Source organism: Ovis aries, chromosome 8 (genome assembly GCF_016772045.2).
Source record: "Ovis aries strain OAR_USU_Benz2616 breed Rambouillet chromosome 8, ARS-UI_Ramb_v3.0, whole genome shotgun sequence".
Lineage (NCBI taxonomy): Eukaryota > Metazoa > Chordata > Mammalia > Artiodactyla > Bovidae > Ovis > Ovis aries.
Window position 1 is genome coordinate 68398815 of NC_056061.1, and position 26834 is coordinate 68425648.

Below are 26834 nucleotides of genomic sequence, written 5' to 3' on the forward strand. Positions count from 1 at the left end.
GATATTTTTAAATTTTTCTTTATTTGAAAGTATGTTTACCTAGTACCTATTATAAGATACGGCATGAGAGACTATGTGAGAAATGGGTGCTCAAGTCTCTCAGTCGTGTCTGACTCTTTGCGACCCCACAGACAGAAGCCCACCAGGCTGCTCTGTCCGTGACAATTTCCAGGCAAGAATACTGGAGTGGGTTGTCATTTCCTCCTCCAGGGGATCTTTCTCACCCAGGGACTGAACCCACATCTCTTGCGTCTCCTGCATTGGCAGGTGGATTCTTTACCACTGCACCACCTGGGAAGCCCAAAATGTGAGAAATAGATGAGAATAAACAGCATGGTTGGAGGGAAAACTGGTTTCTGGAAAAGAGTGAACACATAATACATCAGTGTAGTTAAAATTCTTTGAAAATTCATTCTGATCTCTTCTTCATCTTAGATATGGCTCTCATCCTTAATGTAGTTCAAAAATATCTTACAGTAGATTTTGAAAATTGTGGTAGAAGGCACATAAAATTTACCACCTTTACCATTTTTAAGTGCAGTTCACTAGGGTCAAGTATGTTTACATTGTTGTGCAACAGACCTCCAGAACCTTTTCATCTTGCAAAAGTTAAACTCTGCCCATTAAACAGCAATTCCCCATTTCCTCGGCCCCTGTAATTTGTCTTAAAAAACCTTAAGAAAATCAAATGTAAAACTTCAGTGACAGGAGCTAAAACATAATCACCTATTTAAATCTGGTGTTAACATATTGCTGGCCTTACATAGTCTCCTTGTTTTTCAATTCAATGCTAAAACGTTAGCTTAGTTACTACCTTATGAGGTTGAATAAGTGTTCCTTTAGGGAATTCCTTAGTGGTCCAGTGGTTCAGTCTGCACTTTCCCCACTGAGGGCACTGGTTCAATCCCCAGTCAGGGGACTAAGATTACACAAGGCACACCAAAAAAAAAGTTCCCTTTGAATAATTTACTACATGTGTAGCATACAAAGTGTTTTTTTTTTAAAATACAGATAAAATAACCTTTATTTCTGTTACTCGCTTGAAGTTTTATTTGTGATTAAACTTAAAGGAGGAACAAGAAACATGGATATTAATAATAACTAACTAAGGTCCATCTAGTCAAGGCTATGGTGTTTCCAGTGGTCATGTATGGATGTGAGAGTTGGACTGTGAAGAAGGCTGAGCGCCAAAGAATTGATGCTTTTGAACTGTGGTGTTGGAGAAGACTCTTGAGAGTCCCTTGGACTGCAAGGAGATCCAACCAGTCCATTCTGAAGGAGATCAACCCTGGGATTTCTTTGGAAGGAATGATGCTAAAGCTGAAACTCCAGTACTTTGGCCACCTCATGCGAAGAGTTGACATATTGGAAAATACTTTGATGCTGGGAGGGCTTAGGGGCAGGAGGAGAAGGAGATGACAGAAGATGAGATGGCTGGATGGCATCACTGACTTGATGGACATGAATCTGAGTGAACTCTGGGAGTTGGTGATGGACAGGGAGGCCTGGCATGCTGCAGTTCATGGGGTCGCAGAGTCGGACATGACTGAGCAACTGAACTGAACTGAACCCTTGTTGAGTTTTTAACCAGATGCTGTATTAAATGCTTGATGTCTTCCCAGTTACTCTGTGGGTCGTTCACTATTGTAATCCTCATTTCAGTAATGGATAAACTGAAGCACAGAAAAGTTAAATAACTTGCTCTAGATTCCTTCCAAGGATGGAGGAGCCTGGTGGGCTGCAGTCCGTGGGGTCACTAAGAGTTGGACACGACTGTGCGACTTCACTTTCATTTTTCACTTTCATGCATTGGAGACGGAAATGGCAACCCACTCCAGTGTTCTTGCCTGGAGAATCCCAGGGATGGCGGAGCCTGGTGGGCTGCCATCTATGGGGTCGCACAGAGTCGGACATGACTGAAGTGACTTAGCAGCAGTAGCAGCAGCAGGTTCCTTTGCTTGTGAGTAGAATAGCCTGTATTTGAACCTCAGGAACCTCCAGTCTTCATTCTTGACTCCTGTACTATGCTGCTTTCCAGATCAATAAGTCTGTGCGTGCATGAATAAGCCTATCAGATAAAAATATCAGAGTATTGTCAAAGGCATACAGATATATAGAAAGAGAAGATGGAAAGCAGAGGAGGACAATATCTAATACTTATAGGGTCCCTACTTTGTGTCAAACACGTTATAAGACATTTTAATCATTCTAATGTCTGCTTCCAAGTTAGGCTGCACAACCTCTATTTTCATCTGCAGAAACTAAGGCATGAAGAAGTTGAGGAGTTTGCCTCTGATCACCTGCAAGTTGCAAGGTCTGAATTTGAGCTTGAGATGTATTTTTTGAAGGGCTAGAATATATACTTTCATTTTCTATTTTCTAGCTTTATTAAGCTAGCTTTATCACCTCCATAATCAGAAATTTAAAAGAGTGGAAAGAATACTAAAAGGGAGCATTATATCAAAGTGGAAAGTATGCATTGCTATCAGACTTTGAACATTATAGTTCCAGTTACAATGCAAAGGTTGTTGTTGTTCAGTTGCTAAGTCATGTCTGACTCTTTGCACCCCATGGATTGCAGCACACCTGGCACCTCTCTCTTCCACTATCTCCCAGAGTTTGTTCAAATTCATATCCATTGAATCGATGATGCTATCTAACCATTTCATCCTCTACTGGCACCTTCTCCTTTTGCTTTCAGTCTTTCTGAGCATCAGGGTCTTTTCCAAAGAGTCAGCTCTTTTGCATCAGGTGGCCAAAAGTTTGGAGCTTCAGGTTCAGCAACAGTTCTTCCAATGACTATTCAGGGTTGATTTCCTTTAGGATTGACTGATTTGATCTTGCAGTCCAAGGGACTCTCAAGAGTTTCTCCAGCACCACAATTCAAAAGCATCAGTTCTTTGGCGCTCAGCCTCCTTTATGGTTCAACCCTCATATCCATACATGACTGTTGGAAAAACTATAGCTTTGACCATGTGGACCTTTGTTGTCAAAGTGATGTCTCTACTTTTAAAAACACTGTCTAGGTTTATCACAGGTTTCCTTCCAAGGAGCAAGCATCTTTGAATTCCATGGCTGTTGTCACTATCTGCAGTGATTTTGGAGCCCAAGAAAAGAAAATCTGCCACTGCCTCCACTTTTTCTCCTTCTGTTTGCTGTGAAGTTAAGGGACCGGATGCCATGATCTTAGTTTTTTGAATGTTGAGTTTCAAGCTAGCTTTTTCGCTTTCCTCTTTTACCTTCATCAAAAGGCACTTTTCCCCCCAAAAAAACTGATGTTTTACCTTGAAAAATAAGTTTTAGTGAATACTCTTGGTTGTCTCTCTGAAGTGTCAGGCAAGCATCTGGGTTTAGTCTAGGCATGGGCCAGTTTTTCCAGAGAAATACTGTTCTGTATAGATATTGTTCATTCTGTTGTGTAGGCAAGATAGTTGGTAGAAGAGGGGAATGGTTAAAATGCTCAGGAGCACTAACTTCTTAGTCATTGTAAGGAAGCTGATCTGATTAGATGTGTTGTTGAGTTGCTCAGTCGTATCTGAGTCTTTGCAACCCCATGGACTATACCCCACCAGACTCCTCTGTCCAAGGGATTCTCCAAGCAAGAATACTGGAGTGGGTTGCCATTTACTCCTCCAGGGGATCTTCCCAACTCAGGGATCGAACCTGTGTCTTCTGCATTGGCAGGTGGGTTCTTTACTACTGAGCCACCAGGGGAGCCTGATAGATGTGTACGTGAAAGTCGTGAACGTGGACTTGGGGGTCATGGCTGCTGAATCTTCCCGCAGACTGGGTACTCACACCTCTCAGTTTTAATTGCTAATGTTTTAAGATATATTGGTCATGCTGCTGCTGCTGCTAAGTCGCTTCAGTCATGTCCAACTCTGTGCGACCCCATAGACGGCAGCCCACCAGACTCCCCCGTCCCTGGAATTCTCCAGGCAAGAGCACTGGACTGGGTTGCCATTTCCTGTAAAGTGGAAGTGAAGTCGCTCAGTCGTGTCTGACTCCTAGTGACCCCATGGACTGCAGCTTACCAGGCTCCTCCATCCATGGGATTTGCCAGGCAAGAGTACTGGAGTGGGTTGCCATTGCCTTTTCCAATATTGGTCATAGGCTAACTAAATAGGTGCTAAATTCCTGAAATTGATATAATGTTGTATCTCAGTTACATTTCAAATTTTTCCCAATTTAAAAAAAGCAGGCTATTAAAGATTATGGTCAGTCAGTCAGTTCAGTCACTCAGTCGTGTCCAACTCTTTGCGACCCCATGAACTGCAGCATGCCAGGCCTCCCTGTCCATCACCAACTCCCGGAGTTCACTCAGACTCGCGTCCATCGAGTCAGTGATGCCATCCAACCATCTCATCCTCTGTCGTCCCCTTCTCCTCCTGCCCCCAATCCCTCCCAGCATCAGAGTCTTTTCCAGTGAGTCAACTCTTCCCATGAGGTGGCCAAAGTACTGGAGTTTCAGCTTTAGCATCATTCCTTCCAAAGAAATCCCAGGGTTATGGTAACCCCCGTTTAAAATATATATATATATTGGCCTAATTTTCAGATGCTTTTAATCCTGGACAATGGAATTTGGTATTTAAATGGGTGAGAATATCTTAATTGTGAGTGTGCGTGTGTGCTCCGTTGTGTCTGACTCTTTGCAACCCCATGGACTATAGCCCGCCAGGCTCCTCTGTCCAGGGAATTTTCTAGGGAATAATACTGGAGTGGGTTGCCGTTTCCTACTTCAGGGTATCTTCTGACCCAGGGATTGAATCCATATCTCTGGCGTCTCCTGCACTGGCGGGCAGATTCTTTACTGCTGCACCTTCTTTACACTGCGCCACCTGCAAGCCCCCTAATTTCCTATAGTTCCAAGGTCTCGTTCATATCCGCTCTTGGCTTGTCATTTGGCTACCTGATCAGTGTTAAAATTAAACATTGTCCCATTTCAATCTGTGTCAAATCCCTGAAATGGATAAGACTGTCCTAAAGCAGATTATGGGGAAGTGTGTCAGAATCCAAAGTTCAGACTCTAGATGTCTCTTCTTTCACGGGTATTGTTTACAGTCTTTTAGCTTAAAATATCTCTTCACCATTCAGAGCTGAGATTCATTTTTCGGTCACTTCTCTAGCCTGTTATTGGGAAGTTAGAATTTAATTACTGTAAGGATGATTATCATTATCCTTCTTTCACACATCTGTGCCTTTGCTAGTCTCACACTATTTGGAGTTTACTCTCTTTGAATGTGGAGAAACAAGAAATGGAAACACACAGACTTTCCATCGAACGGGGTGAACCCCCAGGGCACCTGTCTAGTGCAATTTTGCCTCTCATGACTACGAGAATCAGCCTGGAAGGGGGAATGACAAGCAGAGTTTCACGTAGCTCACAAATCCTGGCCTCTGATTACTCTCCTGAGATCACTTGTACTTCCTGGCCCATCTGGGATCGAGGACTTGCTCATTGTTCTAGTCCTGAATCTTTATCCCTTGGGAATAAACCCCATGAGTCCCTTTGGATGTATTTACCATGACTGTTCTCAGCTCAACCCCTTTGGAAACAGCAATGATTTCAGCTGCCACTGCTGTTTGCACAAGGCAGAAGCCATCACCTCTTCCATCTCAGCTCTGTCACCTGAAATTTTAGAAGCATTAATAACTGTTCAATGAAAAAGAACGATGCTGAACAGTTTTTAAACAGCCTATCTTTTGTGTAGAAAAGGGAAAAAATTAAAATGAATGTTTGAATTTGCCTAAGAAAGTCTGGGAGGATACAAGAACGCTAATAAAAGTGGTTATTTGCTTGTGGAGTAAAGATGAGGTTCAGTTTGAATAGGTGGGTCAAGGTGAGAGCCAGTAGGGAATAGAAAGAAAGTGAGATTTTTTTTTTCTACTTGATCCTTTTATAATTTGAACTATGAGAGTGTACTACTATTCAAAAATTGCCCATTGAAAATTAACTTTAACTCCTTCTGAGACGATTTCTGTTACCACATATGCAGAATTTATAAGATAAAGCAAATGAATGTATATTAAAAAATAGAAACAAACTTACAGCTATAGGGAACAAACTAGTGGATACTAATGGGGAGAATGAAGAGGTATGGGATTAAAAGACACAACTATGTATAAAATTAGACAGGCAACAAGATATATTGTACAGCATAGGGAAATATAGTCATTGTTTTTAGTAACTTTTAAGTGGAGTATTATCTGTGGAAATATTGAATATCTGTGTTGTACACCTGAAACTAATATAGCATTATAAATGAACTATACTTCAACTTTTAAAAACAGAATATATATTTACATATGTTTATATGTGCATAAACAATGAAAGAATATACAAATGACCAATAAGAGCAAGACTTCGAAATGTGTACTATATTTTAAAATTTTTGAATGTGAATATTACCTGTACAAAATATTACCTAGTATTTTTATATAATTTAATTTAATGCCTTGAAACAAAGCTATGATAACTATTCATTTAATTGTTCAGAAAAAAAAAAAAGGTTTTCTTCTGTCTCATGTCTTAAAGGAAAATTAAAAAGCATTGTAGCTCTTGAGAAATTTGAAATCTTTGTAATTATCAATTCAGGATGGAGAATGCAAGTGGTAGGCTTTTGCTCAGACACATTAGGGTTCAAGCAGATTCTAAATCTGTGACTGGAAAACATGTTTGGCTTCTTTTAAGTCTCAGTGTCCTTATCTATTTGAGAGAAATAAGAATAATAATTGATTAGCCTGTCTTTCAGGAATACTGCGAGGACTGGTGAGAAAATAAATACAAAAATGCTATCTAAGCACCAAATAAACGGATGATTGCTGTCACGTTTCTGGAGGAAGTTGTGACACTGATTTCCCAATAGGAAGAAGGGACCATAGACACCTTCCTCTTTCTTAAGGCCTTGAGGGGGAAAAAGAGGGTCTTTATAGTTCTTCGTTCATATTTCTGCCTTGAAAACTAGAGACTTCTTGGGGTCTGCTGGAAGAAAATTTAACGTTAAAAAGCATCAATTTAACACCTTGATTAGTCAGAGCTTTTCACTGCTGATGAATGGTAACAGGCTTTAGCAAATAGGGAATTTATTGGTTCACTTAACCAAGAAGCCTAGGGGCAAACAACCTTCAAGCATGGAGCTGGATCTAGGTCCTTAGAAACTAAGATTAGGAATCTGTCTCCTCCTTTTGAGTCTGCATTTCTCTGTATTGGCTTTCTTTCTTTCTTTTTTTAAGTTAGCCTCTCCTTTTTTTGGAGGCAAAGTGACTGACCACTAGTAGGCCTAGGCTCCTGTTCAGCTAGTTCTACAGATCCAGAAGAAAAGAAGCACCTTTCTTTCCTGTTGTTACACCGGAGTTCTCGGGCCTGAATCTCACTGGTGCAGTTCGGACACAGCCCCTCTCTGCACCAGTCACCAGTGCGTGTAAGATACTGGGCTCTGATTGGATAAGCCTGGGAGTCTGGGACCCCAGAGATGGGATTGGCTTCACACAGGTAACATGGACTCAGAGGGGGGAAGGTGAAAGGCTACAGATCACGAGGGCTATTTCTAAGATAAGTAGAAAAGGTAGAAAGGAGCTGTAGATACACCTTCTCTGCCTCCTTGTAAAAACAAAACAAAGCAGAAGTCCGCAGTATCTTCTCTGTGCATTGTATCGTTTTTGGCATAGTGGAGGTGAAATGATATACAGAGCTTCCTTGTTAGGGCTTGGACTAGAGTCAGGTGAATACTCAACTTTGTACACATAGTACACAATCAAAAATGTAGTTCTATAACTTAATAGTAGCTAACAGTAGCTAATAACAATAATAGTAATAGCTAACATTTATTCGGTGCTTTCTAGATTCTAGGTATTAATCTAACATTTCCACTTCTTAACTCATTTAACCTCCAGAAGAACTAGAAAGTAGCAGCTCTTATCCCATTTTACAGGTGAGAAGACTGAGGCACAGATAAGTTATTTAAAACTTCTCTACTTAGATAATACAGTTACCAAGAGAGAAAGGAGAGGGGAGAGGGATAAATTAGGAATTTGGGAATAACATATACACATGACTATATATAAAACAGGTAAACAAGGACCTACTGTATAGCACAGGGAACTATATTCAATATCTTTTAATAATCTCTATGAAAAAACCTTTAAAAGAATATATATATATATATATCACTTTGCTGTACACCTGAAGCGAATACAACATTGTAAATCAACTATACTTGAATGGAAAATAAAAGTGCTCTAGGTGCTGGGAGTTATACATTTTACCAACCAGAATAGTGAGCTCGCCATCTAGGGGGCGCTGTTTGAAGAGGATTTAAAGTTCAAGCAAGATTTCAGTGGAGAGGGAGAGGGAAATAGCCTGATTCTAGGAGAAGGAAACAAATGAAGGGAGGGAGCAGAGGTCGTGCAGGAAGAGGAAATGACAAGAAGCAATGGTTGACTTTAACTTTGGGCTTGTGCAAAAGTGAAACGAAAAAAAAAAAAGTAGGGGGAAGAATGGTGCTCTGAGGCCGGTTATAAAGCTTGGCTGCTGCTCCAAGGAGCTGGACTTGTTCTGGAGTCCGTAGGATTTGTGAGTAGGGGAGTGGCCTGGATAAACAAGAAAACAGCCAGACCCCTGAGTGTTTTGAGATGGAGATGTTGGCTTTATTTCTCTGCCTGACATTCTTGAGATGTTTTGGAAGGTTTTTGCAAATGTCCCATTGGGTGGCATTTCAGTGGCTGTAGTTCTTAAATGATTTAGCTAAGCCTTAGTGAAGGGTCTTTTAAAAAGGAGACCATTTCTTGACATTCTGCTTTCTGTACCGACTACTGGGGCGAGGTAAAGCAAAGCCAGGCGCTTATAGAACACTTTCCACCCAAGACAAGCGGGTCTCTGTGTCTGTCTGTGTTTCACAGTAAGGCCATTCAGTACTCAGGACCAAGAAGATAACATGGTCCGCTTATTTAATGGTCTTCTATTTGCTCTTCTATTTTGTTCCGACATTAAACGGTGTTAGAATCGAGAATTAGGACTCTCTTTCCTTGCCAAAAGAAAACACAAGTGGCTTGTTGACTGCAAGATTTATTCTCACAGATACTTCCAGAGTAATATAAAATCTTGGCCAGGCGTCCACAGAAAGGAGCCGGAGGCATATGCCCCAGCCTCCTTCCCTGAATGCGGGCTCGGTGCCCAGAAGGACACCATAAATCACTTATAATTTATGATGAGCCCCATCGTGTGCTACACCCTGCTAGCTGGCTGGTGTCTGTCCTCTACGCACTGTGACCTCCCTTCTTCAGAACATACAGAGACTTTTTCAGATGAGCCATAGGACGGAGAGCGGAGGATTTTCCTTTCGGCTGGTCCAGCCAAGCAGTCCAAGAGGGAGAAGACTGAAGACTCTTGTTCTTAGAGTTTAGCCACAGGTCTCGCCTGTGCGTTCTCTAGACTGGAGGTGGGGAAAGGGCAGAAAATAAGATCTTATTAGCCTATTTTCTTTTTTAACTCATTTTTTAATCCTTTTTTTTTCCTCTAACAAATACGGTTTGTTTTTTTTCTGAGTGTCAACAACCTGCAACAACCAGGTGGTACTGGTGGTAGACCCACCTTCCAACGCAGGAGACATAAGAGACTCGGGTTCGATCCCTAGGTTGGGAAGATCTCCTGGAGAAGGAAATGGCAACCCACTCCAGTATTCATGCCTGGAGAATCCCCTGGACAGAGGAGCCTGGTGGCCTGTGGTCCATAGGGTCGCAGAGAGTCAGACACAACTGAAGCGACTTAGCACGCATGCACGCAACAACCTGCAGAGCACTGATGGGAATACAGCAGTCAATGGAGGCTACATTTATACAGAGTAGTAGGTCCTACTTGCTACTTTGTGTAAGTGTGAGTCCTGCACTTACGCAAAGTAGTAGGTCCCCAAATGTGTCAGGACACATTCTGTGGGTTAAGGATAAAGATCAGAAAAGAAACAAACTGTCCTCCATCAGGTGTGTGGGGAAGGACTTCAGATAAGGGGACCTTTGAGCAAAGACTTGAAGGAATTGATGAGATGAGCCATGTGGGGTTTGAAAAATCTCATCCTGGTAAGGCCAGAGGCCACCAGGCAGGGATTGGCCTCAGGTGAGAAGCAGCAGGGGCTAGAGCAGAGAGAGCCAGGGGAGGGAGTGGTTAGGAGAGGATCAGGTTGGGGGGAAGGCCATCTTGCGTTGGGGGGCATCATAGAGACCATGCCAAGGAGCTGAGATATTATGCAGTATGAGATGGACAGATGTCTACTAGAAGTGTTTGGAAAATCAGTCCTTTTCAAATACTTGAAAACCCAGAGTTTAAGTGTGAAGTCAGGAAAATGGGACACAGTGCTTCCTTCACTTAGAACATGAGCTGTTGTAATCAGGATTAACCGTCAGAACTTTGAGTCACCCAAGGTGGGGAGTTAAACAGAAATCATGGTTTTGCACAGAGTATTACTGGCCAAGATGTGGAGAAAAGGGAACCCTCTGACACTGTTGATGAAAATGTAAATTGGAGCAGCCACTGTGCAAAAGAGTAGGGAGGCTCCTCAAAAAACTCAAGTCGAACTACCATATAATCAGCAATTCCATCCCTGGGAATATATCTAAAGAAAATGAAAACACTAATTTGAAAAAAATACATGCACCCCAGTGTTCACAGTAGCATTACTTACAATAGCCAAAATATGGACACACCCAAACGTCCATTAGTGGAAGAATGGAGAGGAAGATGTGGTATATGTATTTACAATGGAATATTACTTGGCCATAAAAAGAATATAATCCTGCCATTTGCAGCAGTATAAATGGACCTAGAGGTTATTTTACTTAGTGAAAAATGTCAAACAGAGAAAGACCAATACTGTATTATCACTTATATGTGGAATCTACAAACTAAAGTGAGTGAATATAACAACAGAGAAACAGATCACAGAAATAGAGAACCAGCTAGTGGTTACCAGCTGGGGAGAGGGAAGGGCGGAGGGCCAGGATGAGGTAGCAGATTAAGATATAGAAACGATCACGTATAAAAGCACCAAGCAGTAAGAATATATTGTACAGCGTGGGGAAATATAGCAATGATTTTGTAATAACTTTAAATGAAGTATAATCTATAAAAATATTGAATCACTGTGTTGTACACCTGAAACTAATATAATAATATAAATCAGCTATATTTAAAAAAAGGGAAAAAGAAATCATAGTTGTCCTTGGCCTTGGTGTAAAAAACACATGTGCTTTTTTAATTAGGGTAAAAGTGAGTAACTGTGAGCCATTTACTCAACTGGCAACAATACTTTTCATGGAAAAGCCCTGCTATTCCATCCAGTGATCTGTGTCCTACAAGATTCTGGGTATGCTGCTGCTGTGAGTGAGATCCCCCCGCCCCAGTATTACTGCTGTTGTTGCACAGACGAGTGAGAGCTTCAGAGTTGAAGAGCAGCTGGTGGATACTTAGGATCAGATTCTAGGAGGCTCCCATGACACGCTCTGCTCCCAGTGGACCCAGGATCACCTGTGCTGTTTTCCATTCACAGATTACTTGCTCAGGTCTAGAGCAGTGGGGAGTGTGGCCTTGATTAATGGCTACAGTTACAGGGATGGAGTGCAGTGGTGACTTCTTTGTTCAGTTGCTAAGTCACATCCAACTCTGCAACCCCATGAACTGCGGCACACCAGCCTTCCCTGTCCTTCATTTTCTCCTGAAGTTTGCTCAAGCTCACGTCTACTGGGAAAACCATAGCTTTGACTCTACAGACCTTCATCAGCAGAGTGACGGCTCTGCTTTTTAATATGCTGTGTAGGTTTGTCCTAGCCTTTCTCCCAAGGAGCAGGCATCTTTTAATTTCATGGCTGCAGTCACCATCTGCAGTGATTTTGGAGCCAAAGAAAATAAAATCTGCCACGGTTTCCATTTTTTTCCCCATCTATTTGCCATGAAGTGACGGGACCGGATGCCATGATCTTAGTTTTTTGAATGTTAAGTTTGAATTCCTTCTTACGAGGAATAAAGTGAGAGTGATGGAGAACTGGAGGGGACTCTGCTGTAAAGGGACCCTCTTGCCTTCAAATATCTTTAGACAGGTGAGCACATCTCAGGAATGTTCCTGAAAGGACTCTTGCTTGGTGTGGCATGTTGGACTAGAATGACCTCGCAGATTCATTCCAATGCAAAACACTTCTGGGCCCATGAAAAACTGTCTTGTGAATGTGTTCTGCAAACAGACAGACACTCTGTAAACATGAGGCACATATTTTAAAAGATGAAGAGTGAGATGCTTGTTCTGGGAGCGCGGTGGTTGGAACTTGGTGCCCTGACAGCATACCTTCCCTGCTTAGTCGCCTGCAGTTTGTTCTCCTTGGCCCAGGACACAGTTATCTGCATCTGTGTTAAAAATGCCCGCAGCCAAAGACCAAACAAATATCCAAAGGCATTTTCCTATCAGGGCCCCTTTATGCGAGGTAGAGCGAAAGAACAACGCTGTCAAGTATGATTCTTGGCAAGAAGCCAAGCTGCCGCTTCTAGCTCCAGTATTTACACAGAAGAAAGAGGGGGGATTTTTAGCTGAGATTAAATTAGAATGAAAGCAACAGAAAACTTAACTCTAAAACTAAGGGATTCTTGGAGATCCATAATGGAAAGGCAGAAACAACAAGGGGATACCTTCTGGGCCCTCTGTTGATTTTTTTTTTTTTTTAAGTTCAAGTTTGAAAGCTTTTAAAGATACCTGAAGCAGAGATTGGGCTTCCCAGGTGACTCTAGTGGTCACCTGCCAATGCAAGAGACCCAAGAGACTTGGGTTCAATCCTTGGGTCAGGAAGATCCCCTGGAGGAGGACTTCGCAGCCCACTCTAGTACTCTTGCCTGGAGAATCCCCGTGGACAGAGGAGCCTGGCGGACTACAGTCCATGGGGTTGCAAAGAGCCAGCCGTGGCTGAAGTATGCATGCACAAACAGAGATTACAGAATGGCCTTCATTAATGATCCAGGATCACCCCATATTTGAGCTGGATGGGCTGTCTGTCCTTTAGCGGCCATTGAATCGCATCCCTCAGTTTGCAGCTAATGGATCAAAGCCTTGGAACCTGAAGAGTTCCCAGCATCATACAACTGGCCGTGGAAGTTCTGGAACTAGAATCCAGGACTTCTGACAACTATTTTGGGTTTTAGGGCACTTTATCGAAGCAGCAAACACAGTGAGAAGCTCTGTTTCCTAAGAACCAGGGACAGACAGCCACAATGACTGTTCTGTATCAGCAGTGCCCTCGCTTTCCCAGGATGTGGCCTCATCCGTGTCCAGTGGCACCTGCAGCCTCGAGCTTCCTGCACACAGCTGGGCGGGAGGGAGGGCATGATCAGGGCCCACCCCCCAAAAGTGGGGGCTGAGACCTTGGCTGCAAGAGGTCTTCGACCCCTTGGAGCCCCAGTCAAGCATGAATGGATGGTACCATCCTCAGGAGACTGCAGTGGCGAGGGTCTTGCTGAACCCTGCTTTGTCTGGGCAGGGCCCCAGCATCACTGTGGGGGGTAGCATTTGGCTTCCTGTGCTGAAGGGAGTTCTCTCCTCTTTGACAAAAGCTTGAACCCACTGAAGCTACATTTAAGTAACAGCACTCTTTTTTTACAAACAAGAGCTCCCACTACTCCTGCTGGCCCCCACACCCAATTAACTTTGTTCTGTTGAAACTGCCAACGTTCCAGTGAGCTGTTGTCCATCTGTTTCTGGAAGGGATGTTAGAGGGTGGGTGAGTGAGCTAAAGGAAGGAGGGCGAATTCTTTGTGTGTCTTCATGTGAAGCAATGAGATGTTCATTATCATTCTTTTGACTTTTCATTCATTCACTCATTCATTTCCTCATTTGTTTACACCTTGATTCTGCCCCAGCCCAAAAAAGTTCGACAAAACTTAGAACAAAGAGCACATATGCTCTAAATAAAATGTAAATGAAGTGAGGTCCCTAAGAAGGAGGAAACAGAATTCATCCATGAATTGCCATATGAAATCGGTGGTATAGATCAAGCTTTACTCTGACTTTTCTGGCAACCAGGATACACAATTCCTAGTTATCAGAAAGGAGAAAAATATTCCGGTTTCTTCAAAAGATGCTCAGTGTAGCTCTTCTGGGGTTCATGTCATTGCTTAATACAAAGCTGCTGATCCAAGGCACCCCCGGCTCCCTCCCCACTCCCTCCCCAGTGTCCTAGCTTCAGGCCACCTGGAGCACCCCCAAAAGGCATGTTATTAGTGTCATTACGAGCTCTGTTTGTGTGTGCTAAGGATGGCATAGGGTGCTGCAGTTCATGGGGTCGCAAAGAGTTGGACACAACTGAGCAACTGAACTGAACTGATGGCGTAGGGTAATGGGGGTTCTGGTTGGGTCTTGAAATTATATTGTCCAGGGTGACTTTAGGAGTTACAGATTACGAGGCCAGGAGTAGAAATTTTAGGGAGAGTCAAAATCTAGTCCTGCTGTGGCTACCCACTCTCCACCAATGAACCTTTCCTTCTCCCCTAAAGAGCCCTGGCTTGACCCCTGCTCTGGCCCTTTTTTGAGTGCCAAGGTGCTTTCTTGAACAGGGCATCTGGAGGAAATAGAGTATGGCAGAATGCACTGTGAGGAATGTTGATTCAAAGAATTCATAGATGGTTCGACCCTGCGTTAACTTGACACACCTTCTTGGCCCCTGAAAGTGGGGACTGCAGCTAGTGGTTATATGACATGTAAGGTTTAGGAACTAACACTATAAACATAGGGTGACTACTACTGAAGTCTCATCCTGAGCTCCTAAGCTCCATTCTGAAGTTGCACCAGGAATTTAGATTTCTTCCTGAAGAAGAATCACTGTTGAGTTTCCTGTCCCGTTACATTCTGTGAAAGCATGAATTGACTCCATCCTCCCAAAACTTGGTATTTGTCAGGGAATACGCCAGAATACTCTAGAACTTGTGAGTATGGCAGGGAAAAGAATTACATAAATGTCGGACTTCTGTAATAGACGGTGTGAGAAAGAAAAGACTAGGAAAGTGGTCCTTCTGTCTGGGATTCAGATGAGTTACCTGTATGTCTACTGAAAGTTTGTTTTCATGTAAGCATGCATATCCTCTGTATTCATTGTCCATTCATAAAAGCCTATGTTTTAGAATGCATTAAGAAAGGAATATTTCAAAGTGGGAAGTAGCTTTGGTGCTCCGTACTTGATTTGAGGTAATGTGCCTGAATTCTAGGCCAAATACCATCATTTGGAAGACAAGACACAGCGACTGGGCTTCAGATCGTCAGCTCGGGTCATTTGCCTATCCTGATTATGTTGATTCCATTCACGTGGTTTGTGGGGCAACTAGAAAAACTGGGGTCTGAGCCCTCAAGTGAACAGAATGAATATACTCAATTCTAGTTGGAATGTTTTTCGTAATTATTTTAAGCAATGAAGATTCTTACTTGTGCTTATTCTTTTTAAAAGTATTAGAAAGGAAGATTTCTACAAGACAAAGTAGAGAGGAGCTGATAAGAAGGGGAGTTCTTAAGGAATTGCCTGATCAAGGTGAGGAAATTAATCATACATTTAAAGTAATTTGATCCTTCATTCTTTGATCTTTCTTTCTTTCATTTTCTTTTGAAATTTAAGATGATCATGGTCTTTGGGAGATAAAGTACGACAATCTGAGAATCTTGCTTTAATTCAGACAGCCTTTGTGGGCTGCATGGTATCTAAGGTATTCTAAAGAAGAAATTCAATGAACTTTTTGGTGAGTCCTTCACCATGTGTCATCCTAAACCTAAAGCTTAACAAAGCTTCTCTGTGGCAGGAGATACAGACAAGATACAAATGCTTACCTGATTCATGCTCTGTTCTTGAGCTTCAGTCTGTCTCTACAGGTAAACTCAATTGTTTGAGTAAATGCAAAGTTTTAGCTCAAAGTTTTAACTCATGCCTTTTGGTTTCTTAAGTCTACCAGTAAAAGAAAAAAGACATGATAAACAGACCTCTTGTCCTTTATACTCTATAATACACTCATGTACATTCAATAAGGCATGAATGGGCAGATTACATTAGTCTGCTTTATGCATCTCTCAAGTAATTTTCCCAGCTTTGTTCTCTTTTCATTTCTTCGAATCTGCCTCACCTTTTCACTAACAATTATTATTTCCAAGTATTTTATCCCCTACATCTAATCTTCTTCCCTTTATCCCTCTATCCTCCCAAGGGGTAATCTTGCTCAAAAAGACAAGGATTAGATAGAAACTGAGATAGACCCTCAAAGGAAGATACCGAGATTGGTTATTTCTCCAAATAAATAATAGTGAATAATCGTCATTGCTCCCACTACTATAAAACTTATGGAAATTTTTGTTGCAACATTGTTGGTTTACCTCATGCCTTCCTCACTTCATCCTCTGAATGCTTACTGAGGTAAAATATTATTGTTGTGCTTTTATGGGCACAAATAAAGTGCTATTAATTTAGAATCAAAACAATAGTACTCCTCTTTTCCTAAAATATGTTCCTTGCAAAGAGCTTAACGTCTTTTGGTATTCACTATTCGTAAATCCAAATGACATGATATTCAACATATGAATATTCTAGAAGAAGCTAAGAGATGCTTTCCTATTTTATTCCTGCTTTAAAGAAAACAGGGAAGTCCTGAATAAATAATGCCATTTTTCTTGAGCCCTCAAAATTTTAGGTATTTTTCTTATTATACTTCTCTCACTCTATTTTGGACTCGGACAGTAAAGAATCCGCCTGTCATATGGGAGACCTGGGTTTGATTCCTGGGTTCGGAAGTTCCCCTGGAGAAGGGAACAGCTACCCACTCCAGCATTCTGGCCTGGAAAATTCCTTGGCCTATACCATGGGGTTGCAAAGAGTCAGATACAACTGAGTGACTTTCACTTTCACTTCATTTTATGAATGAACTTTTAAGTAGCCCCTAATTTTCTGTTAACCTTGAAGCTATTCATTGTCTGCCTAGGGCTTTTAGAAATAAAAAATGTACATCCTTAATATTTTTGTGCTTGAAGGTGGACTTGCAGTATCAAAGTCTGCCTCCTCTCTTATCTCCCTGGAAAAGGCAGAGAAATTACATGTCCACTGAAAACTCCGTGTTGGGTGATCACCATTACAGGATGGGCCACTGCGCTGGTTTGGTAACCTTTATTTGGAAACCTTTTAAAGGAAGAAAAAGAAGTGGAAAAATTTATGACCAGAACTGTTAATGAATATTAAACATAGAGACTAAAGGTCTCTTTTTTTATCCATTTAAAATTATAGCTAGAAAAGCATTTACTTTTTCTAAAAACAAGTGGCTTAAGGAAATGCTTAGTATTGCTTGGTTTTTATTTTGCCTAATCTGTTAAGCTATTTGCAAGATAGATTGCAATTTCGTTTACTTATTTTCCGGAAGTCTAACTCTGTTCAGTCTTTTTATTTAATGTTTGCAGACTGAACATTATAAGTTTCAAATCATAAAATAACAAACATGCTTAAGCTTTAAACCTAAGCATGGTGTAATAGGTTTAATGTTTGGGAAGTCATCAATTACTGAATTTTACTTTCTACTTTTTGTGTGCCCCTATATAGAACTACATAAATTACCTAATACTTAGAAGTTCCCAGTGAGGCTTATTGTAAATAGACTCCTTTCCCCCACCCCCCCACCCCCACCCCCGTTTCAGCCAGGGGCTGTAGAAAATAGTTTTTTGTCATTTTTCCAAAAGCAGTTATCTTGAGAATTTCAGTCTGTTTTCAGCCCTAGCCAGAGACCGGAAACTGCTGTGCTTGGTGACAACCTGCTCTCTTCTGCCAGTCAAGGTTCATTCTTTCCTTGATGTTCTTGACCTTGCCTTAGCTCTTGACAGTGCTTGTCAGTTATGCCCTTTATTCGGTCAGCCAAATAGACTTTTAAAGTACCGCCAACTACCCTGGGTTTGACCTCGTCCCATTCCACCCCATACCCTTACTCCCAGCTATTATTATTCCTCTTAGATGACCTTTTTTTATACCAAAATCTAACTTCAATCTAAAAATTCAGTGATTGGTCTTCTCTCCTGAGAAGTCCATGGTCTAATCCAAGTTTAGTCATCTTCTGGTTCTTACCTTTCTTTTCCCTTAGCTTTAACCTGAAGGCATGCAGATGTTTTTGTCTGCATACCAGCCTCTTTTCCTTTTCTCCTGGGATGCCTTTTTTAATGAGTCACTTATCTCCTGTTCATGATTTTCTTCTTGTCTCTGTTCCTCTGTTAACTGTATCCCCAAAGAACCTGTTTACCTGAAAGAGGGAAACCCCTCAAAGGCTCTCTTGCTTCTTATTTAACCACTTATTTCTGTATGCTTTATCTCTTGGTTTACTTTAAGCTTAGGACTCTTGTCTGAGTTTTCTCCTTTCTTTGCATACAAATGCTCCTGTAAGACATCTTACTATAACTGGCAGCCTGGCTCAGGACTTTCTTTAATTCTAAGACAACACAAAAAACTAGAAAACCTTTTCAGTACACACACTAGTTAATTAACTTTAGTTCTCCTCTGTTTTTCTTCTTGAATTCCATATTTATTACAAACATGGCTCATTTTTCTATTATTGCCTATACTTTAGCTTTATTTCATATAAATATCTCAGTAAGTATCTTTATACATTACTGACCATTTCTCTTTATCATGTGCTAATCCAGTTTCTTCTTATGCCACAGTTGTTTAATTTTCTCTCTAGCATTTTTGTTCTGAATTTTAAAAATTAGTTATTTAATCTACTAAAGAATTTTTAATGTAATATGGTTAAAATAGAATTAAATTGTCGTTAACATGATTTCAGCATGTTTGTATTACTAGGAAAGTCATAGAAAACAAAAATAAATTTGTATTTGAGTTACCTAAAAACTGAGGATTTTTTATATAAAGAGATGGTTTTCTATTCTGTCTGGGATTTTCCATTCTTAGATTATTTATTGTTTTGAATCCAATACCTGAACGTTATATTGTGTCTCCCCTCCCTCTTTTTTTAATAGTAAATTTCTTGGGATTCAGTAATAAGAACCAAGGATCTTTTCTTTTTGATTTGTCATATAGTCTTTTAAAAATTATTACCTTAGTTTTATTGACATAGTTAAGATTTACTTGCAATAACATTGCCAGTTATCTATTTTAGTTTTATACAAGTATCAGATTATAGGTGCTTAGAAGTTACATGACTGAGGGACAATTATTTGTTCATTTTAAATATGATTGCATTATATGTATTTTACTTGTTAAAAATGCCATATTTGTTTTTGTCAAAAAGGCCAGTGGATTTTATTGTTGAGCCAAAGCAATTCAATCATATTTAAAGAAAAATTAGGAGATGGTCATTCTGTTCAGAATAATTGCCAAAGTAAAATTAATCAAACTTGCCTAAAATTAGCTCTAATTATACATTTCTTCAAGTTTGCTAAGTAAAAATAGTATCATTAATTTTTTTTCCAATGGTAGCACAGCTTCTTAAAATTTTCCTGGTATGAACTAGTGTTAAATTTTCAAGCATCACTGAATTAAGAGTTTCAGCAAAATCTCTCTTACTTTAGAAACTCCTAGAAATGTATAAACATTCATGGGTGTTAAATTAATTATTTATGGTTTAGATAACATTAAATTTTAATTTCAGTTGTGATTTAAAAAAAAATTCCCTCTAATTGCTTTTTTCTTAACATTTTTTTCTTAATGTTTTCAAATTATTATTGACCCAACTTAAAGACTTTTTGGCCAGCAATATACAACAATTCCCTGAGTACATTTTAATATTTCCATAAATAAAAAAATGAAAATACAGTTAGCCTTACTGACATCTTTCCCTAAGTAGAGCGGAGGGTATACTACTGTGTAAAGTTAACGTGTCTTGGACATTATATTCTGAAGACAGTGGTGCTTGGAAATGTTCATGTCTCCCACTAATCGTTTGTATGTGTGATTGCTTTTCATGCTATTTGTGTATTTGCATTCACCTTGTGTTTTTGGTGCTTGTTAAAAATGTTTATTCCATTTTTCAGATTCCTCCTTTTATCGTTCAGTTTCTGAATGACAAAGAGACTCCCAAGTGTGACTTCAACCAAAACTAAGCCCAAGAAGAGAGGGACTCTCCTGTCCAGGGATATTTTATAATTAGGCTAATCATTCCTGTCTTGAGATGGCATCTGAATACCCCCTCCATAGCTACTTTCCCCCAACACTAAGAACTTGCTGGCTCTTTCATTTGAATGAATTATTCAGTAAAACATGGTGAAAATAGTCCAGAATGTATTTGGTTCCCAGTACCTGAAAAACTGGGGGTTAAGAAAGCCGTCAGAGTTAGACATCTAGGTGTTTCTCTCCCCATTTGTAGATGGAGATGTAACAGTTAACTTTGAAAATTCAAACGGGCACATGATACCCATCGGAGAGGAATCTACCCGAGAGGAAAATGTAGTAAGATCTGAAGAAGGTAATGGCTCTGTAGCTGAAAAAGGACCACCTCTGGAGGAAAAGGCAGAAGATAAGAAAGGTAAAATCAAGAGAAACCCCACAATTCTTTTACAGCTCAAAGTTGAGAAGCAGGTCTTGGGCTCCACATAGTGACCCTGAGACCAATAGAGAGGAGTTCTATAAATACAAGGAGAGAAATGATAACTAGCAAAGAGAAATGGGATGGTTTCCTCAGGTAGATACATACATTTTATTAGCACATCATTTAATGTTTTATTAAAGAGGGCTAATTAATGGTAAGAATCAGAAGTGGTGGCTTCTTCTATCGTTAGAGGTGTCTGGGAATGTTATCCTTTCATCAGGAGTTTTTTCTCAGTATCTTCTTTTAAAAAAAAAAGCCAGCAGTCTGAACCTTTCTCTGCAGGTTACTTGACAGTTATAGCAGCTTAGCTTGGAGGAATAGCAAAACAAGATGGCTCACTCAGCCCAGCACCACCTCTTCAGAAGTGGGAGCTTGGCTGGTAGCATCCACACACCCAACACTGTAGTTCTGATCCAGGCTCAGACATTTCTGGGAGGCCAGGAATGGTTCCCAGTAATGCCAGGGATCTGGATTGCTGGAGTGGCCATAGCCTCTGCCCCATGATTTGTCTATGCTGTTGGAAATTTTAAAATATGCCAGAAACGATTATGCCATTCCCAGAAGCTTTCTTTTGAAACCTTGGTTTCCCGTGTGAAATACTGTGGTAAATTACAGAACTGCAAAATACATGTCTGTCAGAGACCCCCAGAACATTCACAGGTTCCTGGGCACTGACAGAGACTGCATTATCCATACCACATCTATCACAGCTGCAGGAATCCCCAAGCCTCTTATGCAAGCCTGAACTGAAATGCCCAGTGGAACAGTTTAGATGATTTCCTGCTACATATAAATGAATCGTCAGGAAGTAGGCTAGTTTTCCATAATGTCTCTTTCTGAGTTGGATGGCAAAAATTTGTCAGACCTAATCTGAACTTTCTAGGCGTTTTGAAGACTCTTAGAAACTGCTGGAAGGAAATTTCTCTTCCTCTGTTCTTGACCCAGATCCTCCAAAGACAAAGGGAATGAAAGAACATTTGACAGATGTTATAATTTAAGATCATGTCCTCGGGTAGTCCATAGCACCTTATTATTTGCATGTAAATTAGCCTTTAAAGTTTTTAGAAGCCTCTATTAATAACCTGTTGAAAATTATTTTGCTTTATTCAGTATTAAGTATGGTGCTCATGGAGCTTTACTTTAGTCTTTCTGTTGAACAACTTTGGTTATGCTTAAGAATACTGATTATAAGAAATTACTAGTGTTTTTAGTGATACGATTCCTGGAAAATAAAAGCAAAACAGACCTGAATAGATTTTAAGAGTATTTAGGTGAAAGCATTAGTGCAGTCATTTCATTTTTTTTACTTTTATCTTTTTTTTTTTCAGTCCAACTGTCCTGTCTCACCACACTGTTAAATTTCAGATCCACCTGTGGTTTTGCCCTGGTCCAGCCTTTTCACATTCAAGGATCACATCCTTCATTGTGTAACAGAGCTATCTCTAGTGCTTGCCTTGTCCATGTGGAGTATCAGTCAGTGGACTGGACAGGCTTCAAAGGACGTGTTTCCTTTATCAGCATAATAAAAAGTTGCTGACAGTTTTATGTTAATTAAACCCTCAGGCCTGGACGTTCCAAAAAGATGGCAGACTTCATAGGTTCATGGATATTTGAGAGATGTTTTTGTTTTCCTATTTTTTATTTTGGACTAGTACATTCTGTTCGTTTTGGTCAAATATAAGTTCCGAGATAGCATCATGCTTTGGCTGGTCTGTACATGAGGAGATGAAAATGCTGGTCTTGCTACCACAGCCCTAGTAAGACAGAGGAGCCTCCCTTTTCACTGTGTGGACAGTGTCCCCACCGAAGCCATGCTGAGTGAGGAGAAGCCATGCTGAGTGAGGAGAAGCCATTTGCTGACACTGAAAGGAATATCAGTCCTAACCAACATCACAGAGTATCATGTTAAATAGAAAATATCTTTTAAACAAACAATTCATTGCTCTGGAAAGACAGCATTTAATTCTAAAATATATATATATATAGCTTAAGAGTCACTCTTATCTCTGTTCCTCTTCTGATCTCACTTCTTATGTGAGCTTACTGCTGTGCAAATCCACCTTCCCATGTTCTCAGTTTATCCTTTATTTGGGGGTTCAGTGTTCCCCTTCCTTTTGCATTAAATCAGCTTATCCATGAGCTTCATTTCACCTGTTAATTGGTTATATTTGCAAAACTAGTGCCAACCTGGATGCTTGTGTATCTTTTTAAGACAGCATATTGACATTTTAATATTTGAAATACCTGCATCAAAGAGAACAAACAAATGGCAAATGACCTTTACCCTACTCTGTGGGTAGGTTCTACTTAGGACTCATGGTATTTCTGGGGCTCCCAAGAGGCTCCCAAGTGCCCAATTCTGGAGTTGGAGCAGTGCAGCCTTTTCTGCCTGTCGCTGGAGACTTTTCCCGTAAGCCTTCTGGGCCTGTTAGTCTCTCATTATTCCTTCTCAATAAATATATAAGAGGCAGAAAAACTGATCTGCAATCTGTTAAATATAGCATGGTATTAAATATGAGAAATCAGAAAAAGTATCAGATATTATTTCTATTGAGTTGTTGTAGGGCTTTCCGTGAAGTAACAGGTCACATGTGTGCAGTTGTTCCCCACGTGAGCATGAAGATGTTGGCCACAGGGGCCAATCAAAGAGCACAGTGAACGTGAGAGACATCCTTGCCTTCAAGCAGATCGTGGCCTCTATGGAGACCAGCATGTATACAGGCCACTGCAGTGCAAGATGCAAAGTGCTCTGGGAGACCTGAGGACAGCAAGCCAGGGAGCTTGCAAGGTACCAAATAGGATCTTAGAGGAAGATATTTCCAAACGGAGACCTGGAGGAGACCAGAAGGAAGCAGTCAGGTGAAGTAGGGAGTTGGGGGCAGAAGGGCATTCTAGGCAAGATGCAGGCTGCCTGCAGTGTTGTTAAACTTGACTCTCGATGTGGTGGAAGGAGGCAAACCTGGAAGTGTAGCAGTCAGCCACTCGCCTCCAGACCATTGTTGTGACATGTAGTATCCTCATCAAGCCAGAGAGCATAGGCAGCCCTTTCTTAACCTCCTCTTGAAAACATACTCCTCTCCGCCATCTGTCTTTTCTTCCGATCATATGGTAATAGTAAAAAATACTTCCTGACTTATGTTCATTGTCTCCCAGATGCAAGAGTTTGCTCCCTCCTGATGTGTGTGTTAATATCTGTCAGCTGATCGGGCACATTCACTGAATAGACATAATGTTTTGAGCATCATGCTTGATGGGATGTAACACTTCAGACAAAAGGAGGTCATGATTTAGTCAGAAAAGCATACTGTTTGCATGCATGCGCATGCATACACACACGCACCCGTTAGGAATCCCCGCAGAATAAACATAAACATTGGCTACCTGGCAAACACACACAGATAATTGATAGAACTTACAGAGGAAGGAGGGTGGACTGTGCTTCTCCAAGAGTGGCCAGAAATTTTGTGTAGTGAGTACATTCTCAATCCAGGAGGGGTTGTCATTCCCAACTGTCATAGAGTGAACCATCTCCTTCTCAAACCCAGTAGCTGGAGAACTTTAGAATTTGAAAACCTTCAGGCAGATCTAAAAAAGATCCCCCAGTAATATGGCATAAAGGCAGAAAATAAGAGAAAATAAGAGATGCGAGGGTTGTAGCAAGAGACAATTAAGGGACCAAATTCGCAGATCACTATTTCTGGCTCTCAGTCTGGACGGTGCTCTTATAGGACTGGATTATCATGCAGGAGGCTAAAGGTGCAAAGATGTATTGAAAGAACTGTCCTCTACCCTGAATCAAAAGACTAGCAAGTCAATGGGTATTTGTAAGTTTTACATTAAGATGTTTTCAGTGACTGTCAACTCATCTCTTTCTCAGCCCCGACTAACACTTGGTGATGCACTGGTTTGCCGGTTCAGACCAGGTGGGTTAGGAGAGCCATTCCTGTGTTAAAGACTCTTAGCAGCTTAGTTGAGGAGTCGAGATGTGTAAACAGAAAGGCAGACATACAAAGGAGCCTCTGATAAATGTTGACTGAGGAGCTCAGACTATGTGTACAGTTAAGTTCATATGCAGGAGGACTCCATGTGGGCTGTTGTGATGGGTGGGTTTCATGGCTGAGGAAAGGTAGAAGAAAAGTTTTGTCCATTACTTACTGCACTTTAAATCACTTTTATGATAGTTATACATGGATTGATGGGGATGTAGAAAAGAGGGGAGGAGTCCCACTTCACATGTACTGGGGTGAGCAATGAAACGAAAGAGATAATAAAATAAGATGCATTTCAATATTAAAATCCTTTCTTGGTCATTTACTAATAGAACAACATCTTCAGTAAAGGCTTAGTCTTGTCTTAACACTGTCTTACGTTTTCTGTTGTGCTCCACTTTTAAAGAAATGCTGCTTAGCTCTTTGGACCCAAACTGTATTTTAATTTTAATTAGTCACAATGAGAAAAGATAAGGATATGAAAATATGAATGAACATTCAGCGTCTCCACTTTTTAAAATGACAGACTGATACTCCTCTAGTTATGCAAAATCTTACACGAGGCTTCTATTTGTAGGTGTGATTTTTTTTTTTAATGAATTTTAACCTTTATTTTTTCAAACTTGTTACTTGTGTTTACATGACAAAACAAGTTTGGTGTTGTTTTTTTTTTTTTCTTTTGGATTCTGCACCCTCCACTACCTACAGTTGTGACACTGTTTGAAAAGGTCAGAGGAAGTTAGAGTAAAACAGGAAGCTGCCCGAGTACACTGGGAGAGCTTGAGAAAAATTCAATAGCAGAAAATAGTTTATTCTTTGGTGCATTGTGTTTCCTGTACCAGATTCTAGAGAGTCTCCCTTCGCTTAAAAAATAATTGATTTTTTTGACCACAGTGAGACAGACACAGGGCACACATCCCTTTCAAGTTGATAGGGATTTTTCTCCCGAGAAAGTCCCTCAGTGGAGGGTAACCTTGAGCCCAGCCGCAGCTGTGCAGTCAGCCCTCACCCCATGGCGGTATGTGTAATGCACTGATCTGCCACTCCTTGGGCCCTTCAGTTTCTTTGAAAATTTAGCACTCATACCCACATCATCGTCGAGCAACCCCCCATCCAGGTGTCAGCCCCTGATGGTGGACATTTATACTCACCATAGACCTCATCACAGTCACTTGTGCAACTCTTGTTTTATCACAGGAGTGATGAAGGGACCTAGAGAACACACCCCAGGTTGGTTTTCAGCCTTTGATGCCCTTTACCCCAACCTTCAGCCTCTCTGGTGCAGAAGCCCCGCTGGTTCCCAGGGCTAAGCAGCCACGTGTTTGTATCACTGTCGCCCTGTGCCTCGCTCCTTCCATCTGTATGGTGTGTGTCTGTATCAGTCTGCTTCTGTTCACTTTCTCATTTGTAGAGAACACTGAAAACCACTCTGAAACACCGGCAACTCCTGCTCCACCTCCTCCAGCTCTTCCTAAGCCTAAACCCAAACCTAAGCCCAAAAAAACACCTGCGCCTCCAAAAGGGGCCACTGCTGGGGCCAGCCCCAAGGGTGACGAAGTGCCTCCTATTAAAAAAAACACCAAGGCTCCTGGTAAGCAGGTCCCCGTCCCACCACCCAAGCCGGCAAGCCGAAATGCAACCCGAGAGGCTGGTGAGTATGCCCTCTGTGGGGCTGAGTCTAGGGTGCTTGGCTCTGGGGTGGGTTCACTGCTTCTTCTAGGAACGATAGTCTTTTTGGTGTCTGGCGTCTTTGGATGTAACACCAGCAGATCCAGTTGTAACACAGAATGCCCTGGAGATTCCTTTGTTGCTGTCTCTACCAGGTGGATCTGTTCACCTCATTAGGTTTAGGGTGAACAGATGTCTTTCTTCCTGAGTCTCCGCTATCTGCACAAAACCCAGCAGAAGGATACAGGGAGTTGTCTGCCTGATGAGTAGCGATGATATGATCTGACATTAGTGCCTTCTCAGGGTGCCACTCGTAGTAAAGGACCCACCTGCCAGTGCCAGAGACATAAGAGAGGTGGGTTTGATCCCTGGGTTGGGAAGATCCCCTGGAGGAGGGCATGGCAACCCACTCCAGTATTCTTGTCTGGAGAATCCCATGGACAGGGGAGCCTGACAGGCTATAGTCCATAGGGTCAACAAAGAGTTGGACCTGACCGAAGCGACTTAGCATGCACGATCTGACATTATGGAAATTTCGACTGGCCTGCCTATTGAGTTTATGGGTGGCTCTTTGGCTTGAGTTTTTTCTTTCAAAACATCTCAAG

General features: G+C 41.2%; 1 protein-coding gene across 9 annotated transcripts in view; it reads left to right on the forward strand.

The window, feature by feature from the left end:
- Positions 1–26834, forward strand: part of PHACTR2 (phosphatase and actin regulator 2) — a 143917-nt gene that overhangs the window by 61635 nt on the left and 55448 nt on the right. For 3 of the 9 annotated variants that reach the window (XM_012183029.4, XM_060419763.1, XM_042253550.2), the window contains exons 3-5: positions 15463–15543; positions 20351–20509; positions 25973–26212. In XM_012183029.4, the coding sequence (XP_012038419.1) occupies positions 15463–15543; positions 20351–20509; positions 25973–26212 (480 nt within the window). The remainder of the gene's footprint in view (positions 1–15462; positions 15544–20350; positions 20510–25972; positions 26213–26834) is intronic. The other 6 variants (XM_027972511.3, XM_060419764.1, XM_060419766.1 and 3 more) reach the window with 2 other exon arrangements.